We start from the raw sequence: 22639 nt of genomic DNA, 5'->3' as shown, positions 1-22639 counted from the left end.
CAAACAGAAGAGCTGAGAAAAGAGCAAAATCAACTCTCGCGTAGCTGGAGGGACTTCTGGGCTCTAAGTGCCACTTGGTGAAGTGCTGGAGCAGATGATAATAATTCTAGACCTTCTCTTGGCAATTTGGGGACTTGGAAATAGCTCTGTTAAAGGTCAAAGTTAAAGTTTTGATGGAGTACAAAATATTTGGGGAATAAAGGTTAGCTGCCTTGTTCTCCAGCCCACTGTGGTGATTTTTGTGACTTCTGGAAACCTTCCACAGAATCAGCCCAGTAAAGTAGTAAATAGTTCTGGGTTTTAAATCTGAGGCTTTCCTGTGCCCTCCTTCTCCATTTCCCTGCTGAACTGATGCTGTTTGCTAGTGTTTCAGTTCTGCTGTTGTGCATGTTGAACATTTAGCAAGCTGTGGTGATTCTCGCCCTCCAGACTGATGATGAAGAGGAGTCTTTCATTTTGGAGGATCCCTTTCTCTTGAACCTTGATAACACAGATGCACACTCCTATGACACCTCTTCTGTGGCCAGCTCTGACAGTGGGGACAGGACACACCTGAAAAGGTACTGCAGCCTCATGCCCTGGGAGGTCAAACTATTTGTGAAGGGGTTCTGCTTACATCTCTTAGAAACAAACAGATGGGATTGTTTTCCTTTTCTCACAAGACACTGTTATTCCTCCAGGGTCACTTAGGCAAAGATGGGATTTGTAGTTGCACAGGGTGCTGGCCTGTTTGAGCAATAACAGCATTTTATGGGAGATGAATTAGTTAAATTTCTCCAAATTTTAATGAAATCTTTAAAACACTGAATCATGATGACTCTAAAGAAAATGTTTCCAAAGGGTGTCTGACCTAGTCTGCAGGCAGCTGGTGGTTATTTGTAAAAGGCAACTGCTGTCACTTCTGTGAGTGGACTGCTAATATTGACATCTAATATGTGATAATTAATATGCTGATGTGTGTCGTTAATGACTCAAATGATGGCCTGAGCCACTCCCATGGCTGCCTTGTGTGCCATGAGCAGTTGCACAGGATATAAACACTCTGAAGTCTGATGGTTTATGTTGACATAGGGTGGTGTACAGACTCTCTGTCCCTTCTTTTTTCAAATAAGATTGTTTGAGAGAAATGTTACCTGAAGTGTCTTAAACTTCTTCCAGCAGAGAGTATGCAGAAAAACCTGGAGGTGTTCTGTCACCTTTGGGTAAGGCTGGTTGCCATGGTTAGGGGTTCTTAGTCAGAATACCAGCTACCAACAACATGTTTGATGAACCTCTGTGGGAACTGCTTGGTTGTGCACCTCTGTAGGGAGAAGAACACAATGTTTCCCTGCTAGTTTTGGGAATTTGGCTCTCTGGTGGTGTGAGCTTGGCAACAAAATTGCAGCTTTGCTGGGGAATTTCTCTGTCCTGCCTTTTAGAGTTTACCAGAGCTGTTTTGAAATAACTGATCCTGCACTAGTTAAAGACATTTTCTCCATAAACAGAAGCACTTCAGCTTTCATATAAAGTGAGCTGAGTATTAATTGGAGGCTGTTCTTTACCATACACCCAGTTTTCCTATGGGTCTGTATTCTCCTAATGAGCCTTTTCCAGTTGTGCATTTTTCCATAGTTACTCACCTTTATGGGCTTAAACTTCCTCATTCACTGAAAGAGCTGAAGTGTTCTTTCAGGATGTATTAGTGAATTCTAAGGCTCGCAGACATGTGCTTGAAACTGACCATTTATTTGGGGAAGTCAGTTTTTTGCTCCAGGAGATGAGTTAAAACCAAGCTGTGTGCAGGCACAGCAGGGCTTTGCTGATTATCTCATGTCTTACCTCATTCTGTGGCCCCCAGGAGAAGAATGGAAATTGCATGAGTTACAGGTGTATGCAGAATTTACCTGCTGGCTTGGCTCTGGGTTAGGCAAAGTTCCAAGCTTTTATTCTGCTCTAATGCTTTTTGTTTGTTCCTTAATTCCTTAGGAAGAAAAAACTCCCAGATTCTCTCTCACTCCATGGATCAGTGATCCGGCTCTCACTCCTGAAAGGAATTTCTGCCCAAATAGTGTCTGCAGCAGTAAGTGTCATCTTCTGGGTACCTCCACTAAGAAAAATTTCAAACTCTTTTGGGGTGTGTGTGAGATCTCCTGTCTGGCCCTACTATTAATTCTGTGTAACACCATGTTAGGGGCATCCACTACTCACCTGTACTCTCTAGGCAGCAGTGAATCAGGGCTTTGCTGACTTGCTGCAGCAGTGATGTGGTGGGTCACTTTTAGCACTGATTTGTGTTGCTAGATGTCATGAAACTTGGTGGGAAATGTTCATATAACATGAAAGTGTGCGTGAAGGTGCTGGAAGTGGGTTTGCTCACTGTCTGCAACAGGCACATGGCTCTTTGAGAAGAGCACAGTAAGTTTCACGTGGAATTACAGGATATTCTACTTCCTCTCTATTTCTGGATGTTTCTAGCCACTGGTTCCCCCTCAGCTGTCTGCCCTGGTGGGGCCATTGAAATGCAGCTGGTGTTGATTTTTTTGTGTGTTGTAGTTCTTATTATTAGACATGCATGATGTTGTGTCTCTCACTCATGGGTTCTCCTGTTCCCCCAGGACAAAGTGGATGCTGGCTTGCCCACTGCAATTGTAAGTACTCTCACAATTGTCAAGGATTGTATATTTAGTTTTCATGCCAGTTTGTTAAAGCAGTATTTAAGAAACTGATAAATGCATCTTCCTTGACTTTTCAAGTGTGAAGAGCAGCATGAAAGCTCCCTGGGGGCAGAGTCCAGCCTTACTTCACTGCCCCTCTGCTGAGTGAGCCCCACACTCTCCCTTTTTTATACCTTCACCAGGGCTTCTTAGCTGAGCACTTGTCTCCATCTGTAGAGCACACTGAATTTCCCTAATTGTTTCTTCTTTGCAAGTTACTGCTTTGACAATTTTTTATAGAAACTTTACTGGAATACTCCAAGTGATGGGCTCGAAATCTCTGTCTCTGTCTGAAGCATTAACTAAAAGGCTGTCTGAAGGATACTTTTGCTTAGCAATTTGCATCAAAATTTTTGAAGTCAAGCATGCTAATCATATCTAAATATGTCAGAAGTGAAACTGCCTGTAGTAGAATGAGAAGAGAAACGTCTTAATGAGATGAAATGCAGTCAATATTTGCCCTTGTGAAGCGAGTTTTAATGTTTTACAAAGGAACTAAAGGTGTGCTCAGTCCCTTTGACTGTAGTAAGAGCAGCCCATAAGGAAATATGTTTGTTTTTTTTTTAAAGAAAAGGAAAAAGTTGTTACTTCTAAGACAAAAGACTGCAGAGTGAAGTTAGAAACCTGCTCTAACTGATATGGACATAGAACAAAAACCTGTACTTACACATCCAGACATTAAGGCATTTGAATTTTTTTCATCTGACTTAGACTTGTTAGGAACTAAAAGGTAGAACAAGATGAATACATCTGCAGCATTATGTGATTTCTAGTAAGTTTTATTTCATTGAGTGCAGGTTGGCAAGTGCAGTAGGATCTTTGAGGATATGTTTAATAGGATTTGTTTAATTCCCCATGGAAAGGAGTTGGAGTCTCTGGCTTGCTGTGCACTGGCTTCAGGGGACCAGCACTGGCCAGGGTTTTAGAAGAGTTCAGATGTGGAAGTGGCAGCTGATTTAGGATAAAATCCCACGTATTTATACTCAGCAACTACACCAAAAGAGTGAGACTGACTTTAAAAGATGAAATTTTGCTGTGGGTACCACTCTGAGCATTTGAATTTCAAACAGCAGAGGAACAAGCAGCCCTCTGACCTTGAGATAATCTGTGTGATGGTTGTTCAGGTGTAGTACCTATCTGTCTTCATGCAGGAATTGTGCTTCTCAGTTATAAATTGAAAAAGTTACAACTTTTGAAATCTTCCCCTTTTGGCAAACTTGGCTTGATAAGTGGTGGATTTATGAAAGATGTTTCTTCTACTTTCAATCTTCCTGTGTGACTCTTTCAGGCAGCATCAAATCTGATAGCAGTGGGGACTTCCCATGGGTTAGCACTGATATTTGGTAAGTTAAAAATAAAGTTTGGAGTTTTTTTGCATTTTAATAATCTTAAAAAAATGCAAGCACAAGCCAAAAACCACCAGCCTGATTTATAACTGCAGGCTGGGTTTCTTCTAGGATGTTGTTTGTGCTAAATATGTTTTTCTTTCAGTAAAGAAATGAAGCACAAGTAATATTTGTCATCCTTACTCATGTTTCTTGTGCATTGTTGGGGTTTGGCACTTTGATCTTGAGAAATTTAACCACGTGGGAATTGTCTAAAGAACCTTTTCTATGTTTGAATAGAAAATATTCTGTTTTCATGTGGAAGAGCCCACAACCTGTATACAGCCATTATCAGTAATAGCCTCCTGCCCTGTGTCTGAATAGGTGTCAGCTTTGTGGAAGTTGTGTTCCCTGGGAGCTGGGGCTTTTGACCCCAGCTGTCCTGCAGACCTGGGTGTCTCCTTCCCTGCCCTTCCCCTGCACCAGGCAGGCCCCTCTGGTCCCTGCATTCTGTCATTCTGTTCTTCCACTTATCACCAGACTCTCTTACAAGGTTTTCTGAGCTTGTGCCTCTGTTTGCCCAGCTGGGCCAGAACAGCTCTGGAACTGTTCCCAGTCACATTCAGGTTTTGTGCCCTTTGTCTGTGCAGCACCCAATTCTTATCCAGTTTAGAAATGTCAGTGTATTTATTGGTGCTGGTTGAAGTTCTTGGAGACCAAAAGTTACTCCAGAGAGATGGGAAAGACTGTGACAGTGCAAGACTCACCTTCCTGGGTATTTAGGCATTAAACTGTTTGATGCTATTTGCCTAATCCAGTATTGAAACAATTCTGCTCCCTGAAGGGAAGGTGGATTGAAGAGAGCCTCAGAGCCCTCCCAGAGGTGCTAGGTAAGGGGCAGTGGACCTGCACTGAGGGGAGCTCTGATAAAGATGTTCATTCTGAGGGGGTTGAAGCATGAGATAAGAGTTGAGACAGGTTGTGCAGTCTCTTTGCTTGGGATTATTCAAAGTTCAGCAAGGCCCTGACTGGCTGGTCTCTTTGGCCTTGCTTGGAGCAGCAGGGCTGGGCCACAGCCCTCCATGCACAGCTCCCTTACAGCTGAAGTTACTCCATGAGTCTGTGCTGTAATTTAAAAGTGATGAGGAATGGAAGTAGTGTCCAGTTTTGTTTCAGGATGCTTCCTGGTCACTTATTCTCTGCTGAATTCCTTCAGTTCTGTAACTAAAACTTGGGCATTGATCCCAGTGCTCTCAGATCTATCTAAAGAGAGAGAAAACAGGGCAGGATAGGGCTCTAGAAGGCATTGTTGTGTGCAAAGGCTTGGATTTATTCTGAAATTTAAACCAAGACTAAATTTCTGTGGACTAGCCAATATCTCTACTTTTTTTTTTACAAGATGTGTAAATTAGGGTCAGACTTACTCCCTGAAGGTTTGTAAGGTGTGTGCAGGGTTTATGCTGTACAATGGGAACATAACATCCTTTTTTACATGCAAAATTGTAGATCCATTTCCTGGTTGAACAAATTTCTCAGAATTGTTGTCACTAACACATTTTTAAACTTTATTTTTTCTTTCATATATTTGATTTCAGCTAATTTGTCTCTTCTCCCAAGTCCACCTGTACTCATGGTTTGTCTGCTCTGTCCTTATTATAGAAGACTTGGGAAACTTTCATTCTGCTTTTTGAATGCTTCTGTTGACTCCTGAAACATTATTACAGAGCAGTTCTCAGGCTGCACATGTCATATTGAAAAGCAGAGTTTCCTTCTGGGTTAGTGTTGGATGAGATGCCAGGTCTGACATCCTGGAAGTGTTGCAGAAGAGAGGGTGGGAAGGGATGTCTGGAGGACTGGAGACACTCCTCTGGTACCTGGGTGAAAATAGTTTTACCAGTTATGTTACAGTGAACTTCCAGTTTTATTTCCTCTCACATTTCTATTTTTTGGTCTTCAATGCAATGAAATTCAAATTTATAAACTCACTTTTTCAACTGCCTGGTTTTAGAACACTAACCTTCACAGCATCATTTCTTGAATAAATCAGAAGGGGGAGCATTACCCAGAGCAAACACTCAGCAAAATCTGAAGTTTGTGTCTTTGGAGATTGTCACATATGTGCTGTTCATTGCTTCACTCCTTCCTCTTACACTGATTTCTGGCTTTTTCTCTCCTCTTTTGGCCCTTTCTGTGTGGATTGAAAGGCAAAGGTACAGTACCACTGCTGTGTGCATGTCCCTGCATGCCCAGGCCCTGTGCTGCCCAGGTTGCATGTTGTCTGTGCCAGGATTTCAGGGGCAGCTCAGCAGTGCAGCAGCCACTCAGTGGATGATGCTGCTGGGAATTGCTCAGTGGGTGCATGTGCACTGCACACCCCCAAATTCTCCAGGCAGGGACAGTAGAGGAGCAGGTAAACATGATTTTTGTAATGTCCTAGGGCAGCAGGTCCATAGCTGTTTGTGAAGGTGTTGTTTCAGGGCAGGACAAGGCTCTTCCATGAGATCAGCATCTTCTCACAGCATTTCCTGGCACTGTCCCTAATAAAATTAGTAGTTGTCAGTAATTCTGCAGAAAACCAAGCAAGCCTTTCAAACTCAGGAAAATCAGGGCATAAGGAGAAGATCTTGATGAAAACCTGGTGATCCGAGCAGTATCAGCTTCTGCAGTGCTGTGCTCTTTTGTTAGGTTTGGAAAATGACTTCTTAACATCCACAAACTTGTCTTCTTTCTCTATGTGCAGAATTGTATTTAAACTCTATCTCATTTTGACCTCAGACTCTGAGAGCAACACAGTTACTGCTGGAAAATTTTCAGATGAAGAATTGCCTTATCTAAATTGAAAAATTTTTTGACAGTTGATAGCCACCTTTGTTTCAAGCATTTGGCAAAAGTTTTTTATTTTTAATCCTTAATGTGCCTTACTTGCAAGCTGATAATACAAGTCTGGAAAACCATCAATCAGCTTTTATAACCTTTTGCTTTTGTCTATTTTTATTACTTTGCCAGACTATTAGTAGAAGCTCACTGATTTTCTGATCTTGATTTGCCTTGGAAGCAATTTCATTCATATTATAGTTGAGTTTTTTTTAAAAAATCTTGTCTAATGGTTCTTATTGTGTGTCATCCTTTGACTGTCTGGAAACAAGAAAAGGTACTGGATTGGTCATACAAATCACTTAGTTTTGGGATACAATAGAGGCCTTGTTTGTTTTGAATTGACATTGCAGGTGAGGGAAAAAGAAAATGGCTCTTGAAAGTTCCTGTGGGGATACATATAAAGATGTAAAACCTTTTCAGAGAAAGCTGTGGAGGATTCTCCTTTTTCATGCCTGAGAGGAAACAGGTTATTGATTGAGTCACTGACAGACTTAGGCTGAAGTGGAAGGTACTTCCAGGAATGAAGAAGTCATTCACCTTTAATATAAGGAGCTGCAGTATTCCCCTATTTTCAAACAAATTTTTATGGTTAGCAAGTGATATTTTTGTAAATGAACTGCATTTCCAGGCCTCTGGAACAGGCATTATTTCTTTGGATCTTGACACCATTTGAAGAATATCTCTGTCTGAAACTTGTTTTCCAGCTGTAGCTCTGTTTTCTCTGAACTTCCGTGGAAATCTTTCAAAATTCATCTTCTTTTTCCTTGACCTGTTGTGATCCGTGCTGTGAACATTCTTGTCACAGTGATGTCAAGGTGTGTCCCTAGTAGTTTGGCCAAGAATGTTTTCTCCTCACTCTGAGCAGTGCTTTAGAGTAATCCAGGAGTTGAGCTGTTCTTGCTGGTCTTTATTTCTGAACTCCACTCCTGCCTCTTCATACAGATGGGATTTGAAAGGTACCTTGTACCCTCTAATCTGTCTGAGCAGACTGATAAATGCTTTACTTTGGGCAAGTAATGTAGGATACATCCATGCTCTGTTTCACATTCCCAGCAGTGCTGCAGCTTGGAGAACCATGTCCCGTGCCCTGGGCACATTTTCCAGGGCATTTCTGGTGCTCAGCTCTGCTTCCTGGATCCAATCCTTTCCCTCCCTTGCTCTTGGTGAATCCTGCACACGATGTTATTGTGGTGCTTCTGATGTATTTCATATCCCTGTAGTCTTCATTCCAATAGTTCTCACAAAGCATCTTTTCTCACTCCCTCGCTCAAAAGCAGGACAAAAGCAGAGATGGGTGGAAGAAGCAGCTCCAGGACACTTTCTTAGCTTTTGAGAGCAGTGCACCAAAGACAGGCAGAGGGTTCTTGTCTAAACTCATGAAGAGCAGCATCTTGTAAAGCACTTGTGCGTCTTCCATGGTGGGAGCCTCCAGGAACTTGGCACAAACAGAGGTGCCCATGGTTTGTGGTGTGCAGGAGTGGACAGGGCATGGCCCTGCAGCAGTGCAGTCCCTGTGGAGGCTCTGCAAGCCGTGGCACCTCCTTTGCAGCAGCCTGTGGCTCAGGGAGGGAGTTCCTTTCTAGAGTAAGAGCTGTGTGCACCAGAACTCATTGGGTGTTTCAGCTGTGCAGCTTGGAGACAAAAGTGCCTTTTCCTTCCAGCCTTTCACCTTTAGCAACAAAACCAAGGAGTAAAATTACATAATAAGAATAAAGCTATGACATAAAATTGCACTTACCAGAAGCCTCTGTTGGGGTTTTGTAGTTGATGTTCAAAGGCAGAAATACAAGGCTCAGAAGGTAGAATTAATTTTGTTGTCTTCCTTGCTACAACTTAAGCACTGTTGCAGAATAGTGAAAGGAAAGCTAGATATTGATTTGATTTTTCTAGTAGTTTCTTTTTCAGTATGTAACACCTCTGCATTTCCATATTTCCTGTCCAAAAAATAATTTTTGTATTTCCCTGCAAGACAATGTCCCACTCTTTTTGTTCTAACATGAGCTCTCATCTTCTAAACCCCCTTTTAAAAGAACTTAACTGTAAGTCTGTGAATTGTAATGTACCCCAGGTGAATTGTATGTGTGAGTTATTTCATGATGTTAATTTTAACCATTGCTCTTCCTTTACCTTTTACCGATTGTTCTGCTCCAGATCAGAACCAGGCTCTCCGGCTGTGTCTGGGCAGCACCGCAGTTGGGGCCCAGTACGGGGCCATCTCTGCTCTCAGCATCAACAATGACTGCTCCAGGCTGCTCTGTGGCTTTGCAAAAGGACAGGTAATTCCCAAAGGATGAGCTGCTCCAGTGCTCTGTCCTGAGAGGTTCCCTGGAGGTGCCAACAGCTCCAAGCCAAGCCCCCTCAGTCTGTAGCTGTTGTTGGCTGTTCAGTGCTCAGAAGCTGCACATACAGTGTGATGTGCCCAGAGCTTTTTGGGGCAGCCAATTCCTGCTGAATCAGGTTTCTGTGGAGGAAGTGACTAATGCAAAATATAGCAAAGGGTTAATTTAATTGTGACATAATTCCTGTTAAACTGAAATGTGCAAGGGCTCACTGGGACAAGCAGTTTAGTCTTTCTAGGTCACTCTCTGAGGTCTGTGCATGGTAATTAAACATGTTTTTTACTGTGGTGATGACTTGAAATTCTTGAAACTCATATTTAACCCCAAAATGAATTTTTGCTAATACCTTACTTGTGTGACATGAGTAGCATAGCTTTTGAAGGGAAAAGGGTTGAGTCTGTTGTAGTTTTATGCCCTTTCTCAGAACCAAAGGAGAGAAAGCAATTCCTAAACAAAAGTAACAAGACTAAACCAAAATAGATAGACATCACCTTGGTGACATTTAGAGGGGTACAAGGAAGGCTTTTTCTTTTTGCATTCATTTCCCTTTGCTTTCACCTTCATAGTAGATAAAACACACCTCTGTGCCTGTGGTAGGATAAATGACAGCTTGCTGCAGGCCATGTGGAAATACTTAATCCATCCAGGACAGCTGCCAGTTTTAAATGATGCTTAGACAAAACATTTTGGAAGAACAGCTCTGAAACATAGGTTCTAGAAGCATTGATACGCGATTTATAGGATCAATAAAGTACTGTTTCCCTTAAAAAAGTTTTATTCAGATTGTAATCTCAGCTCTTCCAGGCAGTTATGCAGTGTGCAGTTTGGGGCTTCCTGCTTCTTAGCTGAGAAATTGCTTGAATTTAATATTAAGTACCAACCAAGGTCTATTTTCCTACCTGCCTTGTCATGCTGAGCAAGCTCAGGAGGAGAGGCAGAACAAGGTTCATGGCAGCCATGGAGATGCTTGAGTTTTGCTCAGGGGTGTTAGCACAAGTTTTTCACCTGTTCACTGGTTCTGTGAGAGAGAAATGCATTTGACTTGTTGGGTGGTAACAAAGTTATCTTACACTCTGTAATGTTCTTATCAGGCAGATAGCTGTGAGCTGAGGGAGATTGGGCAAGTGGGGAGAACTGGCCAAAAGGAGATGATGCAGAGTTGAGATAACACATGGTGTCAGCTCTAAGCAGACAAGTGAAGTGCTTGGAGAAACAGGGCAGGAACAGATTTCAGGTCACTTTTTTTGATATGAAACCCCTACTAACGCAGGGTGACGATGTCAGTATAGGAATTTGCTGCTGTACTGTAATGCACAAGGTGATGGAGAGAACCCCTTGACAGTGAGTGTGTACTGAGCACAGTCTGCTTGCAGATCACCATGTGGGACCTGGCCAGTGGCAAGCTGCTGAGATCAATAACAGATGCCCACCCTCCAGGAACAGCCATTTTGCACATCAAGGTAATAAACACTGAATGTACTGCTTTTATCCCAGTTTTGTTCAGTCAGACGTGGGGACTTTCCTTGTGCAGTACTTTTAGATTTAATATGAGAGCAGCTGCCTATGGCAGTAGTGTCCAGAGATGAGAAAAATGAGCAGAAATTCTGTTTTAAAATGAAACTGTGTATACTGACATAAGAGTTTTGACTGTGAGTTGTACTGTAGCAAACAACAGTTGTCTGTTATAACTCCTCTCTCCAGTGCCAAAATGTATGAAGAATTAGTTGTTAGAACACATTTCTCTAAAACTGCAGTGTTTTGACCTGAATACATGACTTGCCAACTTTGAACTTAAAAGAATCTGAACTGTAGAAAGTAGCTTCTGTAAGCAGTTTTTCATCTAGCTTGTTGGGAATGTTTTGGGTTGAAAGAGAAATCATCTATGACTTGTTCAGCACAGTGTTATTGTCATACACAGAAAATCATATCTGAGTTTGTGCCTGGCTTCGTTTTACATAGCCTCAGATGCTTGTGGGCTTATTCTGGATATAAACACTTCCAGAAGTGTCCCCAGTGGAGACTGTGATCTTTTGTCTGAATTACTTGGTATTTTTAGAAGTTCTGGATGTTTCTGATTTGGGTGTGTCTGTATCTGCAGCTCATCCACCAGCTCTGGCACCAACCCATGGGCTTGAGGCTGAGAGCCCGTCTAGGGACAGCTCAGGCTTTGGTGTGCTGCAGTTCTGAGCTGCAGCATAAAGTAGTGGTGCTTTGGAACCAAAATCTGGCAACAGGGCTTGCTAGGGAAGTGAAGGTGAAACACAAACCTTGCTTTTCTTGCATGTCATAAAAAAACCCCAGTAATTGTCTGAACTTGGTATGTTAAAGATGTCTTTCTGTAGGTGCACTGCTTTCTGTAGGTACTCTGTGTGTTGTTAGTACTGCCATAGCATGTGTTTTTATATCCATTTGTTGTAATGTATTTCTTAGGGCCATTTTAATCTTGTTTTCTGCTCAGTTTACAGATGATCCAACACTCGCAATTTGCAATGACAGCGGAGGCTCCGTGTTTGAACTGTCATTTAAGTAAGGCAATAACTCTCCCCAAAGAAAGTACAAGAAACAATTCTGGGTCATGGTTTCTAAAACATAAGGAGAAAAAAACCCATTGAAACCAATAAAGTTACTGCCTGAATGTTGAAGATGTAATTTAGGGCTGCAGTGTAATTTCTCAGCTGAAGCAAGATGCTGTGTGGCAGTGCAATAGCCAAAGAATAGCCTTAGTTGTTAAGGTGTCGCTGTATTGTCCAGAATTTGACACTCCTTGTGGGCTCTTGGTGGCTGTCACAAAAGTGCTGCCTCTTGTATCTTGGCTCATTAGTGAGAGCTGTCCTGCAGTAGCTGCTTGTTTTACTCTTGGCCTCTTCAAGAGGAGGAAGGACTAGGAGGAAGGATTGACAGTTAATCTGATAAAGTCCAGGAATTTCCCAAACCTTATTCTCAGATAAGATCTTGAATTCTTGTCTGTATCTGAGCAGCTGTGTGGGATTGCCTCCAGTTTCATGTCAGAAGCGATCTCTGGAGCTCTGTAAGGGACTTTTTAGAAGCAGTGTTTATGAAGGATCACTCCTGAGATTGCTGGGTTGCCACCAAGCTGATCTTTGCTCTTTGCAGGAGGGTAATGGGAGTGAGGACGTGCGAGTCTCGGTGTCTCTTCAGTGGCTCCAAGGGGGAAGTTTGCTGTATTGAGCCATTACATGCAAAGGTTGATTTGAGAGACCATCCTATCACCCAGTATTCACTGCTGGCTATGGCCTCCCTCACCAAGGTAACTTGCTGCTTGTGGGAGGCTTGATGTGAGAGATCACAGAGGAGAAGTTCTCTGCTGTGTACTCAAACATTTTATTTTGCCTTCTTGCTTTCCTTGAAGATCCTGGTTATTGGCCTGAAGCCATCTTTGAAAGTGTGGATGACCTTTCCCTACGGCCGTGTGAGTAATAAAGCCAAACAGGTGCTTTTTGGGTTATGTACAAACATTTTCTTGGACAGAAGGAGATGAGATCAGGAACAGGTGTTTGATACCACTGCCTTCCACAGCACTGTGAAATAGTAGTGATAATCTGTGGGTCTGATGTGTGGAGGTTGTGGCTGAGAGGAGGTGAGAAGGCTGCTTCCAGCTGTACCTCTGTGAAGATGCTGATTTTCTCCAATAAGCAGGAGGGAGTCTCTCAGCTTCTTGTCTTTCCTGTTGCAGTCTGTAGCATCCACAGATGAAATGTTGACCTGATTATGGCTACAATCACTTTGGACTGGGGCCACTGTTTTATATTAGAGCAATACAACAGAGCCCTTAATTACAGGGACAGGAACCAAGAGGAATTTGAGCATTAAGCAGTTAGTCTTCTAAACTCTTGATTATTCACTTTCACTGGTCAATGGCCTAATTCCTCTTGTAAAAGCAGCTGGGGGCAGATGTGGGATGGGTTATGTTAGGGGGATGGAGACAAGCTGCAGCTTGTTGTATTCCATGTGTCCATGTGGGATTGATCTACCCTGAGCAGCTCAGACACCAGTGGTGTTCTGTCTGGGTGTTCTTTGCCAAGGGCTCCCAAGTCTGTGGCTGTTCCAAAGAGCACAAACTGCTGCCAGGAGTTTGCTTTGCAGCCCCTGTGTGTACTAGGCACAGGCAGAAGTGAGAAGCAGCTGATGAGCCACATGTCCTGGAGCTGAGGGTCTGCCTGGTGTGCCTTAACCACTGGCTGTGCTTTGTGTGTGACAGATGGACCCTTCGAGTGTCCCCCTGCTGGCGTGGCACTTTGTGGCTGTGCAGAACTCGGTGAACCCCATGCTTGCCTTCTGTCGAGGAGATGTCGTGTACTTCCTTCTGGTGAGCCTGGGCTGTTCTGTGCTGCTTTCAGGTGGTCACATCTCATCCACACAGTAGGGCTTGAGCCTCCTTGTCAGTGACAGTGTGATAGCTGAGCATGCTGGGAACAGCTGCAGCTTCCCACTTGAGAAAACCAGCCTGGTGGTCACTGCTCTTCAGCTGCAGTGGTGCCTTTGCCTGGAGGCTTGAGATTTACCTGTTCCAGAAGTACTGACTTGCAGTGTGTTTCTGCTGGAGATTTAAGTGTGTGGATTGTTTTCTGGGAGGGCCCGTGAATTTGAGACACCATCTTAGTTTTTGCTTTAAAACATGAGTCTGGAAAAAATTGTGTAAAACACTTAAGAAAAGGTCTTTCAGTCCTGTTATGTGTAACTTGAGGGCATGGTGCTCATCCTGTTTAGATCTGCAGCAGTTACACGTGCAGATATGATTGTTTGGAGACAATTTCATGCTGCTTTCAGTAGGAGAGCAATACCTAGGCTTCTGAAAATCTGGCATTTTGGCTTTGGAGTGCCAAGTTTGTTTTCCAACTCTGCTATCATGTTGGACCTTAAGCTTTGTTTAATCACCCAGACGTGCTGTCTGGATTGAATTCTCTTTCTCCTCTCTCATCTCTCTTGGTAAAACTGGGGAGAAAGAAAAGGATGCATGGTTTAAACTTTCCTTGCTGAGATGCTTGTCTGGGGGAGCTCAAGATTCCTGGAGTCACTGTGGTGCCCTGTGGAACTGAGAGGCTGAGCTGAAGGAAGTCTGAGTCTAGGTCAGCCTTGTCTGATTTCTCTTTTAGGTCAAGAGGGATGATAGTGGTGCAATACATGTCACAAAGCAGAGGCAGCTTCATCTGCACTATGATCTCATCAACTTTACTGTAAGTCTCATCTCAGTACTGCAGAATGGTTACATTTTTTTTTTGCACTAGTTGTCTTGTAAATGTGTCTCAGTAGCCCTTAGTTTTGTGCTCTTGGCTCTGTTTATCTGGTGATAACTAACTGAAAATGTCCTTATACTTGGGACTCTGGAAAACCAGCACGGTGTGGTAACCACCTGTGAGCAGTGTGTAGTTGTCTTGGCTTTGACACCTCTGGATAGAAAGTGTGCTGGAGCACAAACTGTGTGCCAAGAGGACAGGAGCTCTGGTGGATTGCCATCTGTCTACAGCTGTTTTCTGTGAAGGCCAATCAAAGATGCACCTGTTGCATTCCACAGCAGCAGATAACCATTGTTTACATTTTGTTTCTGAGGCCTCTCTGCTTCTCAGGAGAAAAAATCCTAAGGAAAGGATTTTTCACAAAACATGTCCATGACAGCCGTGTATAGTAACTAAGCTACTGGCTGTCCCAGAATTCCCAGCAGGGGTACTCAGGGATTTGGCCAGAACTTGTTTCTTGGCTCTAAAGGAGAATGCATTGCTGAGGTGTGGAATTGGATGCTTTTGCAGTGGATCAACTCAAGGACAGCGGTGCTGCTGGACAGTGTGGAGAAGCTGCACGTCATAGACCGTCAGACTCAGGAGGAGCTGGAGACCATCGAGATCTCAGAGGTTCAGCTGGTCTACAACAGCAGCCACTTCAAGTCTCTGGCCACAGGGGGCAATGTCAGCGAGGCCTTGGTAAGCACTGGTGGCCTCTCTGTGTGCAGCTGTGTTTGATGTAGGCTCCAAGTGGAAGCCTGGAGGGAAAAAGCCTTTTGGGAGCATCTCAGAAATCAGACATGGTGGTGATGTGGGCAGCTAACAGACAGCTCATGTTTCCTTTGGTGCATTGCAGGTTGTAGGAACTGCTCCTCCTCTACCAGGCTATGGAATAGGACAAAAAGCTGATGTGCTTTATTCTTTAAGAGGATTTTCTACTTAATACAGACTGGAGCACTGGTTACTGGCAGTCAAACTGCTGTTGTAGCAACTCCCACTTCAACTATTGTCTTCCCATCTGTGTGCCCTACACATTTGCTCTTGAGGAAGATAGGTGAAGAAGCAGGTGGCAACGAAAGGACCCCCATTACCTTTTTGGCACCTGAGGGTAGAGTCAGAGCCCTACTTCATGATTTTTGGGTAGCTAGAACTCAGCAGCACTTGAAGCTGAGTTCACAAGCAGGAGGGGGTGACAGCAGAGCTCTTTGACTTGCTACGGCCCAGAAATCTCTAGTGTTTTTCTCCACTCTCATTTTGATTGCTGCATTGCAAAGGATCTTGGAAGTCTATTTATGTTGTTTGGGAAATCTTTAAAAAAACCAAAATGCAGTTTTACTTGCATGTGACTTTTCTCCCTGTAGGCACTGGTTGGAGAGAAAGCTTGTTACCAGTCCATCAGCAGCTGTGGTGGTCAGGTCTTTTACCTTGGAACTAAGGTAAGTGGGGGGAATTTTTCAGTAAAAACACAGGGTATTCACTGTTGATGGTAGCTCTTCTAGAAAAGGGCAATTTGTCTTATGTGGAGATGTGTTTTGGGGAAAGGTTCTTTGTGCACTTATGTTGTGGGGTGAAGGAAATGTGCTGTAATTTGTTTTTAGCCAGGGTACGGGCTGAGTGAGACATTGTCATAGTTTCACAATATCCTGATTCATTCTGCTCCAGGGTAAACTTAGCCTTACTTTACTGAGATGGCCTCTGCCCTAAGCTTCTCTGTCTCTGTTATAAATGTGCTAGGGAATAAGCAGAAAAACATAAGACAGCAACTAAAACTGGGCTTCAATTTATACTGCTTGAGGGATGCTTTTTTAGTCATCTGTACTGGCATGCTGTGGTGGGTCTGTGGGGTACTACAGGCTGCATGAGCAACTGCCAGTAAATAACTTTCAATTTTTTTTTTCTTTCCCAGTCTGTTCATGTCATGACATTGAGAAGCTGGAGAGAGGTATGTTGAGAGGGACACTCCACAGCTTAGGCTTGAATTGCTTAAATCTAGCTCAAAGGAGGGAGGGAGCATTTGTGAAGCAGTTTTTGGGCACTGTGTTCAGCATTCCTGATTGCTACACAGAGCCAGTGCTGTGGATACACTGATTTTTGTGGGGACACTGGGACTCCTGCTTGCCTAAATTCCCAGGCTGAATGGAGACCCTGTTCTCCCAAACAAGACATCATGCCTCCTGTGTGTCAGCTTTTGTTAGTGCAGTGCGTGATTTACTGAGTGTGTGATGAAGCCTTCCACAAGCTGTGTGCAAGCTTGTTTCTGCCACATAAACATCCAGGAGGGAAAGAGAATCTGCTTCACTGGAGTTATCTCCAGCTACTGCAGGAGCTGCATTATAAAATCCATCAAAAACTACCTAGAAAGTCCATAGGATTTTAGGTCCTTGTTGAAGAGTTTTTTTTGGAACCTAATTTCTCTGACAGCTGAAACCCCGTCAGTGCCCACACTAAAGTTCGTAGTGATCTGTTTAGATCTTTTCCTGTGTTGTACTTTTCACTTGACTCAAACAGCTGTTTTCCTTTCTGCATCACCACTTTGCACTATGTTTATTCAGTATGTGCATGTTTTCTCTCAGGCTTTGTTTTGCAAGGCTAAGCAGAGCTCTTTCAGCTCTCTCTTGAGGTTATTTTCCCATTCCTTTCTTTATTTGTAGTCCCTGTTCTCTGTGTGTCCTGTGTGCTCAGTATCTTGGGCATGGGCAAACAGTTTGCCACATATTGCTCTGGGTAAAGTCTTACAAGTGCAATGTACAGTGTCACCCCTTCTTCACAGTCTCTGCTGGATGTGTCATTTCTCATGCATCCTTGGATCTCATTTTTCTCTTCCTTTGGCTATGTGATGGCAGTGACTTGGGCACTCTGGAGATTCACTGGTGCCCCGTAGCCAAACTGATTTCTGCTGGAAGGTGCTTATACTGTTGGGTAGCATCATTCTTCTGTTTCCAGCTTCAGGGGCACATCTCTCGTGTCTTCCTCTTCTGTCTCACCTCACATGCTCCCAGTTGGTCATCAGCAAACTTAAGTAGTAAATTCAGCTTACGCCTATGTGTAGAAGGCTTCAGTGAATCAAGAATCAGCTTCTAGACTGATTCCTGAGGAGATCTGGTAGCCATCTGTGCAATCTTGTATTTCTCCTTTAAGCAGTGACCTTCCCCATTTTTCCTCTTGCTTAGGTTGCTTTAGAGCTGTTGTCCTCATCTATGGTTATAGACTCCTTCACATGACATTGTATCAGGACCTTGAATAGGATATGAACAGTGAAGCTCTCTTGAGGTTTTAGTTACCATGGCTGCTTCTCTCTGCCAGTTTTGTCTCCTGCCATTCACCACTGAATTTGGTTTAGAGAGCTGTAATGAAGAGTCTTGCTCTGATTTATAATTTCAGGCACAGATTTTCCTGGAATTCCGAAGTCAAACACAATTTGTTCTCTGAGACAGCCCCTTCCTAAATTCCTATATGGTTTCTGCTGTGTAGCAGTTGTGCCTCTATCACAGGGGACTTAACTGAGAGTTTGAATTGAGTGTGTGGTGATGAGGGTGAAGCTGAGAGTCAGTTCTGGCTGCAGGACAAGATGCTGGGCTGAGACCTGGACTCTTTCTTCTCTCCAGCAGCTCTTTGACACTGACCTATCATACCAAGGCCAGTGGTGCTCAGCCTTGGTGTTAATGTTCCTTAAAGCAGACAATACTTGTGACTTGTGATCTACTTCAGTCCTTGCTGACTATTAGCTCAGGAGAAAATAGGGGATAGGATGATTACATGCTTTGCTGAAAGCATGGCAGAGTTGTTTGCTCTAAGCTGTTGTGCTCCAAGTGATGAGGCAAGGATGGGGAATGGAAAATTTTTATCCTTTGTTTATCAGACAGTCAGTAATGCTGGGGGTCTTCATCTGTCAATCACCTGATTTAAAATGTCCCCACATAGGGACTTGATGTATGGGACCTGACATTTCTTAGTCCAGCAGAAAGTGTCCATTGGAGAGAATCTCTTTGAGATCCTGTCCTTTACTGCAGTGTGGTGAGAGCTTCTGAGGTCTTGTGTTGCTTTGCTGTCAGGAACCATAACCCACTACTGGGAAATGCCAGTCTTAAAGGGGAGGGAGTCATCTTTTCTGCAGCTCTGAGGTCCAGTATTCCTTGTTATTTTAGAGAGTTGACCACCTTCTGAAACAAGAACGTCTCACAGATGCCCTGGCTCTTGCTTGGTCCTTTTATGAAGGTAAAGCAAAGGCTGTTGTAGGTAAGTTTGGACTTGTTTGCTTCTAACTGAAACCTCTGGGGATGGTTTTAATGTCTGCACATCCAGGAATCACTTTTTTAGGGGAAGAAAACAGATTTGAATTGAATTAAGAAGAGAAGATAGGATGTGTTGCTTTGAGTTTGGCAGAAGCAACCTTTATATGGAATAGTTTGATTTTTTTATTTTTTAAACTATAGTCCTTTTACCAGCTCAAATGAAAGTCAGGCTTGATCTGTGTGTGACTCCATGCTTTTGTCACTTTGCCATGAAGGAGGTAGATCCAGATGTTGAATATCCAACCTGCTAAAATATTCCTGAAGGCCATGCATGACCTGTAGGTATCTTCCAGTGTGATTTTCTGTCAGCTCTGCCAAGTAGGTGCTTTGATCCAGGTCTCTCCTATGACTGTACAAGGAGCTGAAAGAATCATACTGGCTTTTGGCACCACACTTCCTACAAAAGAGGTTGCTTGAGAAGTATGTTAATTATGCCAGAAACTGCCACTTGTGTGGTCACATTTGTACTGGACACATTGATTTTACAGCAAATAACTTCTGATGGCTTTGACAGTGGGATGCAAGTTCCCAGGACAGGATCCTGCTGTGAAATTGCTGGTAAATGAAGATGTGTTTTGTTTTAGTGCATGGATATAGCACAATAAAGCAGATTGTAATGCTTTGAATAATGAAAAACTGTCTTTTTGAATTGGCATTTATATTCTCCCCTTTTAGTGCACTTTATTCAGCTTATTTGCATCAAGACTTCCTCCAGCAATCACCCTCATGTACAGTCTTTGACAGCTCTCCATTAATTGTTCTCTCAGTATTAAACAGCACTCAGAACTGTTCTTGCCATTCCTGTGCTGGAACGGTCTTTAAGTGAGGAGAACAAACCTTTTGGAAGTAGAGGGGGCTAAAAGTAGAACACAAAACTGTGTATTTACATATCCTGACCTCTACATCTCATGGGTAGTTGTGTTAGCATCTGAACTGTGGAGTTTTTTTATTTCTGCTGGTAGTTTAGATGAGAAAAGCTTTGGTTTTCACCTCATTCCCTCATTCTTTCTAGGCTTGACTGGGGACATGAGCAAGAGGAGAGCAGTCATTGCTGACAGAGTGAGTCCCTGAGCTCTTCCCAACTGGATTTTCATGTGTGCTGGTGTGATACTGTGCTTACAGTGCTGCCAAGCCCCAAGCCAGTCTGAAATGTGCTACCAAGCAAGGCCTCAGTATAGGATTTGAATGACTTTTCTTCTTTGTTGTAATTCAGATGGTAGAAATCCTTCTCCATTACACCGATCGGACTCTGAAGAAATGTCCTGACCAAGGAAAAATCCAGATCATGGAGCAGCACTTTCAGGTATGGTGCTCCAGGGGACTCTTGTAGAAGTCCTTTGGCTTTTTTAATTAACTTTGTTTTGCTGCAAACATTACTTGCCTATTTTTGAAAAAACCTTGCTGTGGTTCAGCTCGGCTCTCACCTGTTGTATGCCCTCACAAAATCAGACTTGGGTATCGTGGGTGGCAGAGCAGAACCCGTGTGCTCTCTGTGCTCTGCAGGAGTGTCAGCAGAGCTTTTTTTCCATATGCAACAGCATATGGAAAACCTGTAACTGTGCCAGCTACCAGCTGAGTCAGATACCTCATTGTTTCTGCTCTGTGTTGGCCAGGCTGCCTTTCACGCTTTTCAGGATGTGCTGCTTGGCAGGATTTTTGCCAGTCAGTCCCTACAACTTGGTTGTGTTTGTTCCCCAGGATGTGGTGCCTGTCATCGTGGATTACTGTCTCCTGCTGCAGCGCATGTAAGTCTGCCCTTGCTGGCCTGTCCCCAGGGCACACCCCAGCAGCCCAGGTAGCCCCAGTGCTGTTTCCTGTGACACCACGTGGTGTAGAGGAATTGCATCAAATCATCCCATGGCACATGTCACATCACAGTTCAGAGGAGTGCCTAAAAACCAGTACTGAAATCAGGAACCCACTGCTCACACAAAACCATCTCTTAAATTTGCATTGATGTGTTGAGGAAGAAAAGTTGCTTTGAACCAAGAACCTGCCTTGATAGATTTTTCTGTCATTCTCATTGCTTCCCTTCTAGTAGCACTTTTTTTGCTGTAACATCCCTAGCTGATTTATGCTGTTTAACTTGCCTCACTACAGGAGCTGGACAGGGCATTCAGTTCCTGAGCCTGGGAAATACAGAGAAAATGGAGTTTAATTTGGAGCCCTTGGAAAGTAGATAAGCAAAGAGATTTCCGTAAAATTATTTGATAACTAAACTTCTCCTTCCTCCTAGGGATCTATTATTTAATCAGATATATGACAAGATGAGTGAGAACTCTGTAGCCAAAGGCATCTTTTTGGAGTGCTTGGAGCCATATATCTTGAGTGATAAGCTGATGGGAATCACACCTCAAGTGATGAAAGACTTGCTGCTTCACTTCCAAGACAAGAACAGGTTGGAAAACTTGGAAGCCTGCATTGTGCATATGGATATCACCAGTTTAGACATCCAGCAGGTGAGTGGTTGTGTTGCATACTGTATTGAGCTCCTCTGAATAAATCAGCAATTACAACATCTTGTGCTTCTAAGTGTAGCATGGCATGTGGGGTTTCCCTGTGTCCCTGGGATCAAATTCAGGGAGTTGGGAATTGTACAGTGTGGCTGTGTTTTGTTCCTCCACTTTTTGTCCTGGCCTAGGTTAATGTATCAGCAGCTGGACGTGTTGGAAAATCCTGCAGGGTTATCCCCAGTCACTGTTTCCCATTCTGAGTACCTTACCTGGCATCAAAGGCTGCAGGAGCACAGAAGGCTGGAGTTGTGTTTGTCAGCTTGGATACTTGCTTTTGCACAGCAGTTAGTGGAGCAGGGAGGTGTTCCTGCTCAGCAGTCCTGTTTCTGATGCCATGGCTTTCCATTTCAAGGGTGAAGCTGCTTGGAAACTTGATGTTATGATTCACTAACCCAACCAAACTACTGCAAGCAAGGTTTTTGAAGAAGTGGAATTTCAAAATTTATTCTTTAACCTCATACGAATGCTAGAATCTAGACAGTTAGATTCCATGCTTGCTAAGTTGAACACTCCTTTGGGGGGTTTGGGATTTTCAGAGAGACTGGTTCTGAAAGTGGAAATTCTCATTCTGCTTTAAGCTGTACTCTTGGATGAGGGAAGTGCAAGGACAGGGCCTGGGGAGTGAGAAAGCTGTGAGCTAGGAGCAGCTGTGTAGCTGGGCTGTGCTTTGGTGGCTTGCAGGTGGTTGTGCTGTGCTGGGAGAACCGCCTGTACGATGCCATGATCTACGTCTACAACAGCGGCATGAACGACTTCATCAGCCCCATGGAGGTAGGAGAGCTGCTCCTGCACCTACTGGGATGTTCTGCACACGTTCTTCCTGAGAAACAGCATTTCAAACCCAAAGCCTTCTTTTATTCTCTGTATTCTGCCTTCTTGCTCATTTCCATTTCAAGGGGGGAATCATGTGTGATATGTGCAGTTTATTTCACTGGATGCAGTAGAGGAGAGAAGTGATTTGTAATTACTGTGCTTTAGAACACCAAATTCCCTGCTGAGGCAGAAATCCTCTGCAGAATTAGGGCAGGAAATACAGTTATGTTAATAAAATAAAAAGGAAAAGCAGCAGAAGATAATAACATGATTATTTAAGGAGACTGCATGTACACAATTCATACAAAAGGCCAGAAACAGCCCTTGCTTGAGGCAGGCCTTGTTCTGAGCACTTGGAAGAGATCTCTCAGCAGGAAGCACAGGACTCACTGTAAGGCTCTCTGAAGGCCCTGTCGATTCTGCTGTTTATTCTGGAGATCTGCCAATGGCTCTATAACCCCAATGTGTTTCACCATGGAAGCACTGCTGGTGTTTTTCTCAGTAGTGCTGAAACAGAGAGCTGGGACCATTAGAATGGGAAAATCTTCAC

The 22639-nt window shown here is 43.6% G+C and overlaps 1 protein-coding gene across 3 annotated transcripts in view; it reads left to right on the top strand.

Annotated features, from left to right (window-relative positions):
* The window catches only part of VPS8 (VPS8 subunit of CORVET complex), a 64153-nt gene that overhangs the window by 1886 nt on the left and 39628 nt on the right, over nucleotides 1-22639 (top strand). Inside the window, exons 3-22 of one of the 3 annotated variants that reach the window (XM_054515919.1) lie at nucleotides 430-560; nucleotides 1966-2059; nucleotides 2595-2627; nucleotides 3982-4036; nucleotides 9047-9171; nucleotides 10608-10694; nucleotides 11693-11760; nucleotides 12349-12502; nucleotides 12605-12664; nucleotides 13454-13561; nucleotides 14349-14429; nucleotides 15000-15170; nucleotides 15833-15907; nucleotides 16378-16413; nucleotides 18617-18686; nucleotides 19776-19822; nucleotides 19977-20066; nucleotides 20462-20508; nucleotides 21000-21222; nucleotides 21958-22047. In XM_054515919.1, coding sequence (XP_054371894.1) covers nucleotides 430-560; nucleotides 1966-2059; nucleotides 2595-2627; nucleotides 3982-4036; nucleotides 9047-9171; nucleotides 10608-10694; nucleotides 11693-11760; nucleotides 12349-12502; nucleotides 12605-12664; nucleotides 13454-13561; nucleotides 14349-14429; nucleotides 15000-15170; nucleotides 15833-15907; nucleotides 16378-16413; nucleotides 18617-18686; nucleotides 19776-19822; nucleotides 19977-20066; nucleotides 20462-20508; nucleotides 21000-21222; nucleotides 21958-22047 — 1845 coding nt within the window. The other 2 variants (XM_036388876.2, XM_036388877.2) reach the window with 2 other exon arrangements.

This window comes from Molothrus ater, chromosome 10 (genome assembly GCF_012460135.2).
Source record: "Molothrus ater isolate BHLD 08-10-18 breed brown headed cowbird chromosome 10, BPBGC_Mater_1.1, whole genome shotgun sequence".
In the NCBI taxonomy this organism is placed as follows: domain Eukaryota; kingdom Metazoa; phylum Chordata; class Aves; order Passeriformes; family Icteridae; genus Molothrus; species Molothrus ater.
This window is presented reverse-complemented; position numbering and strand designations above follow the sequence as displayed.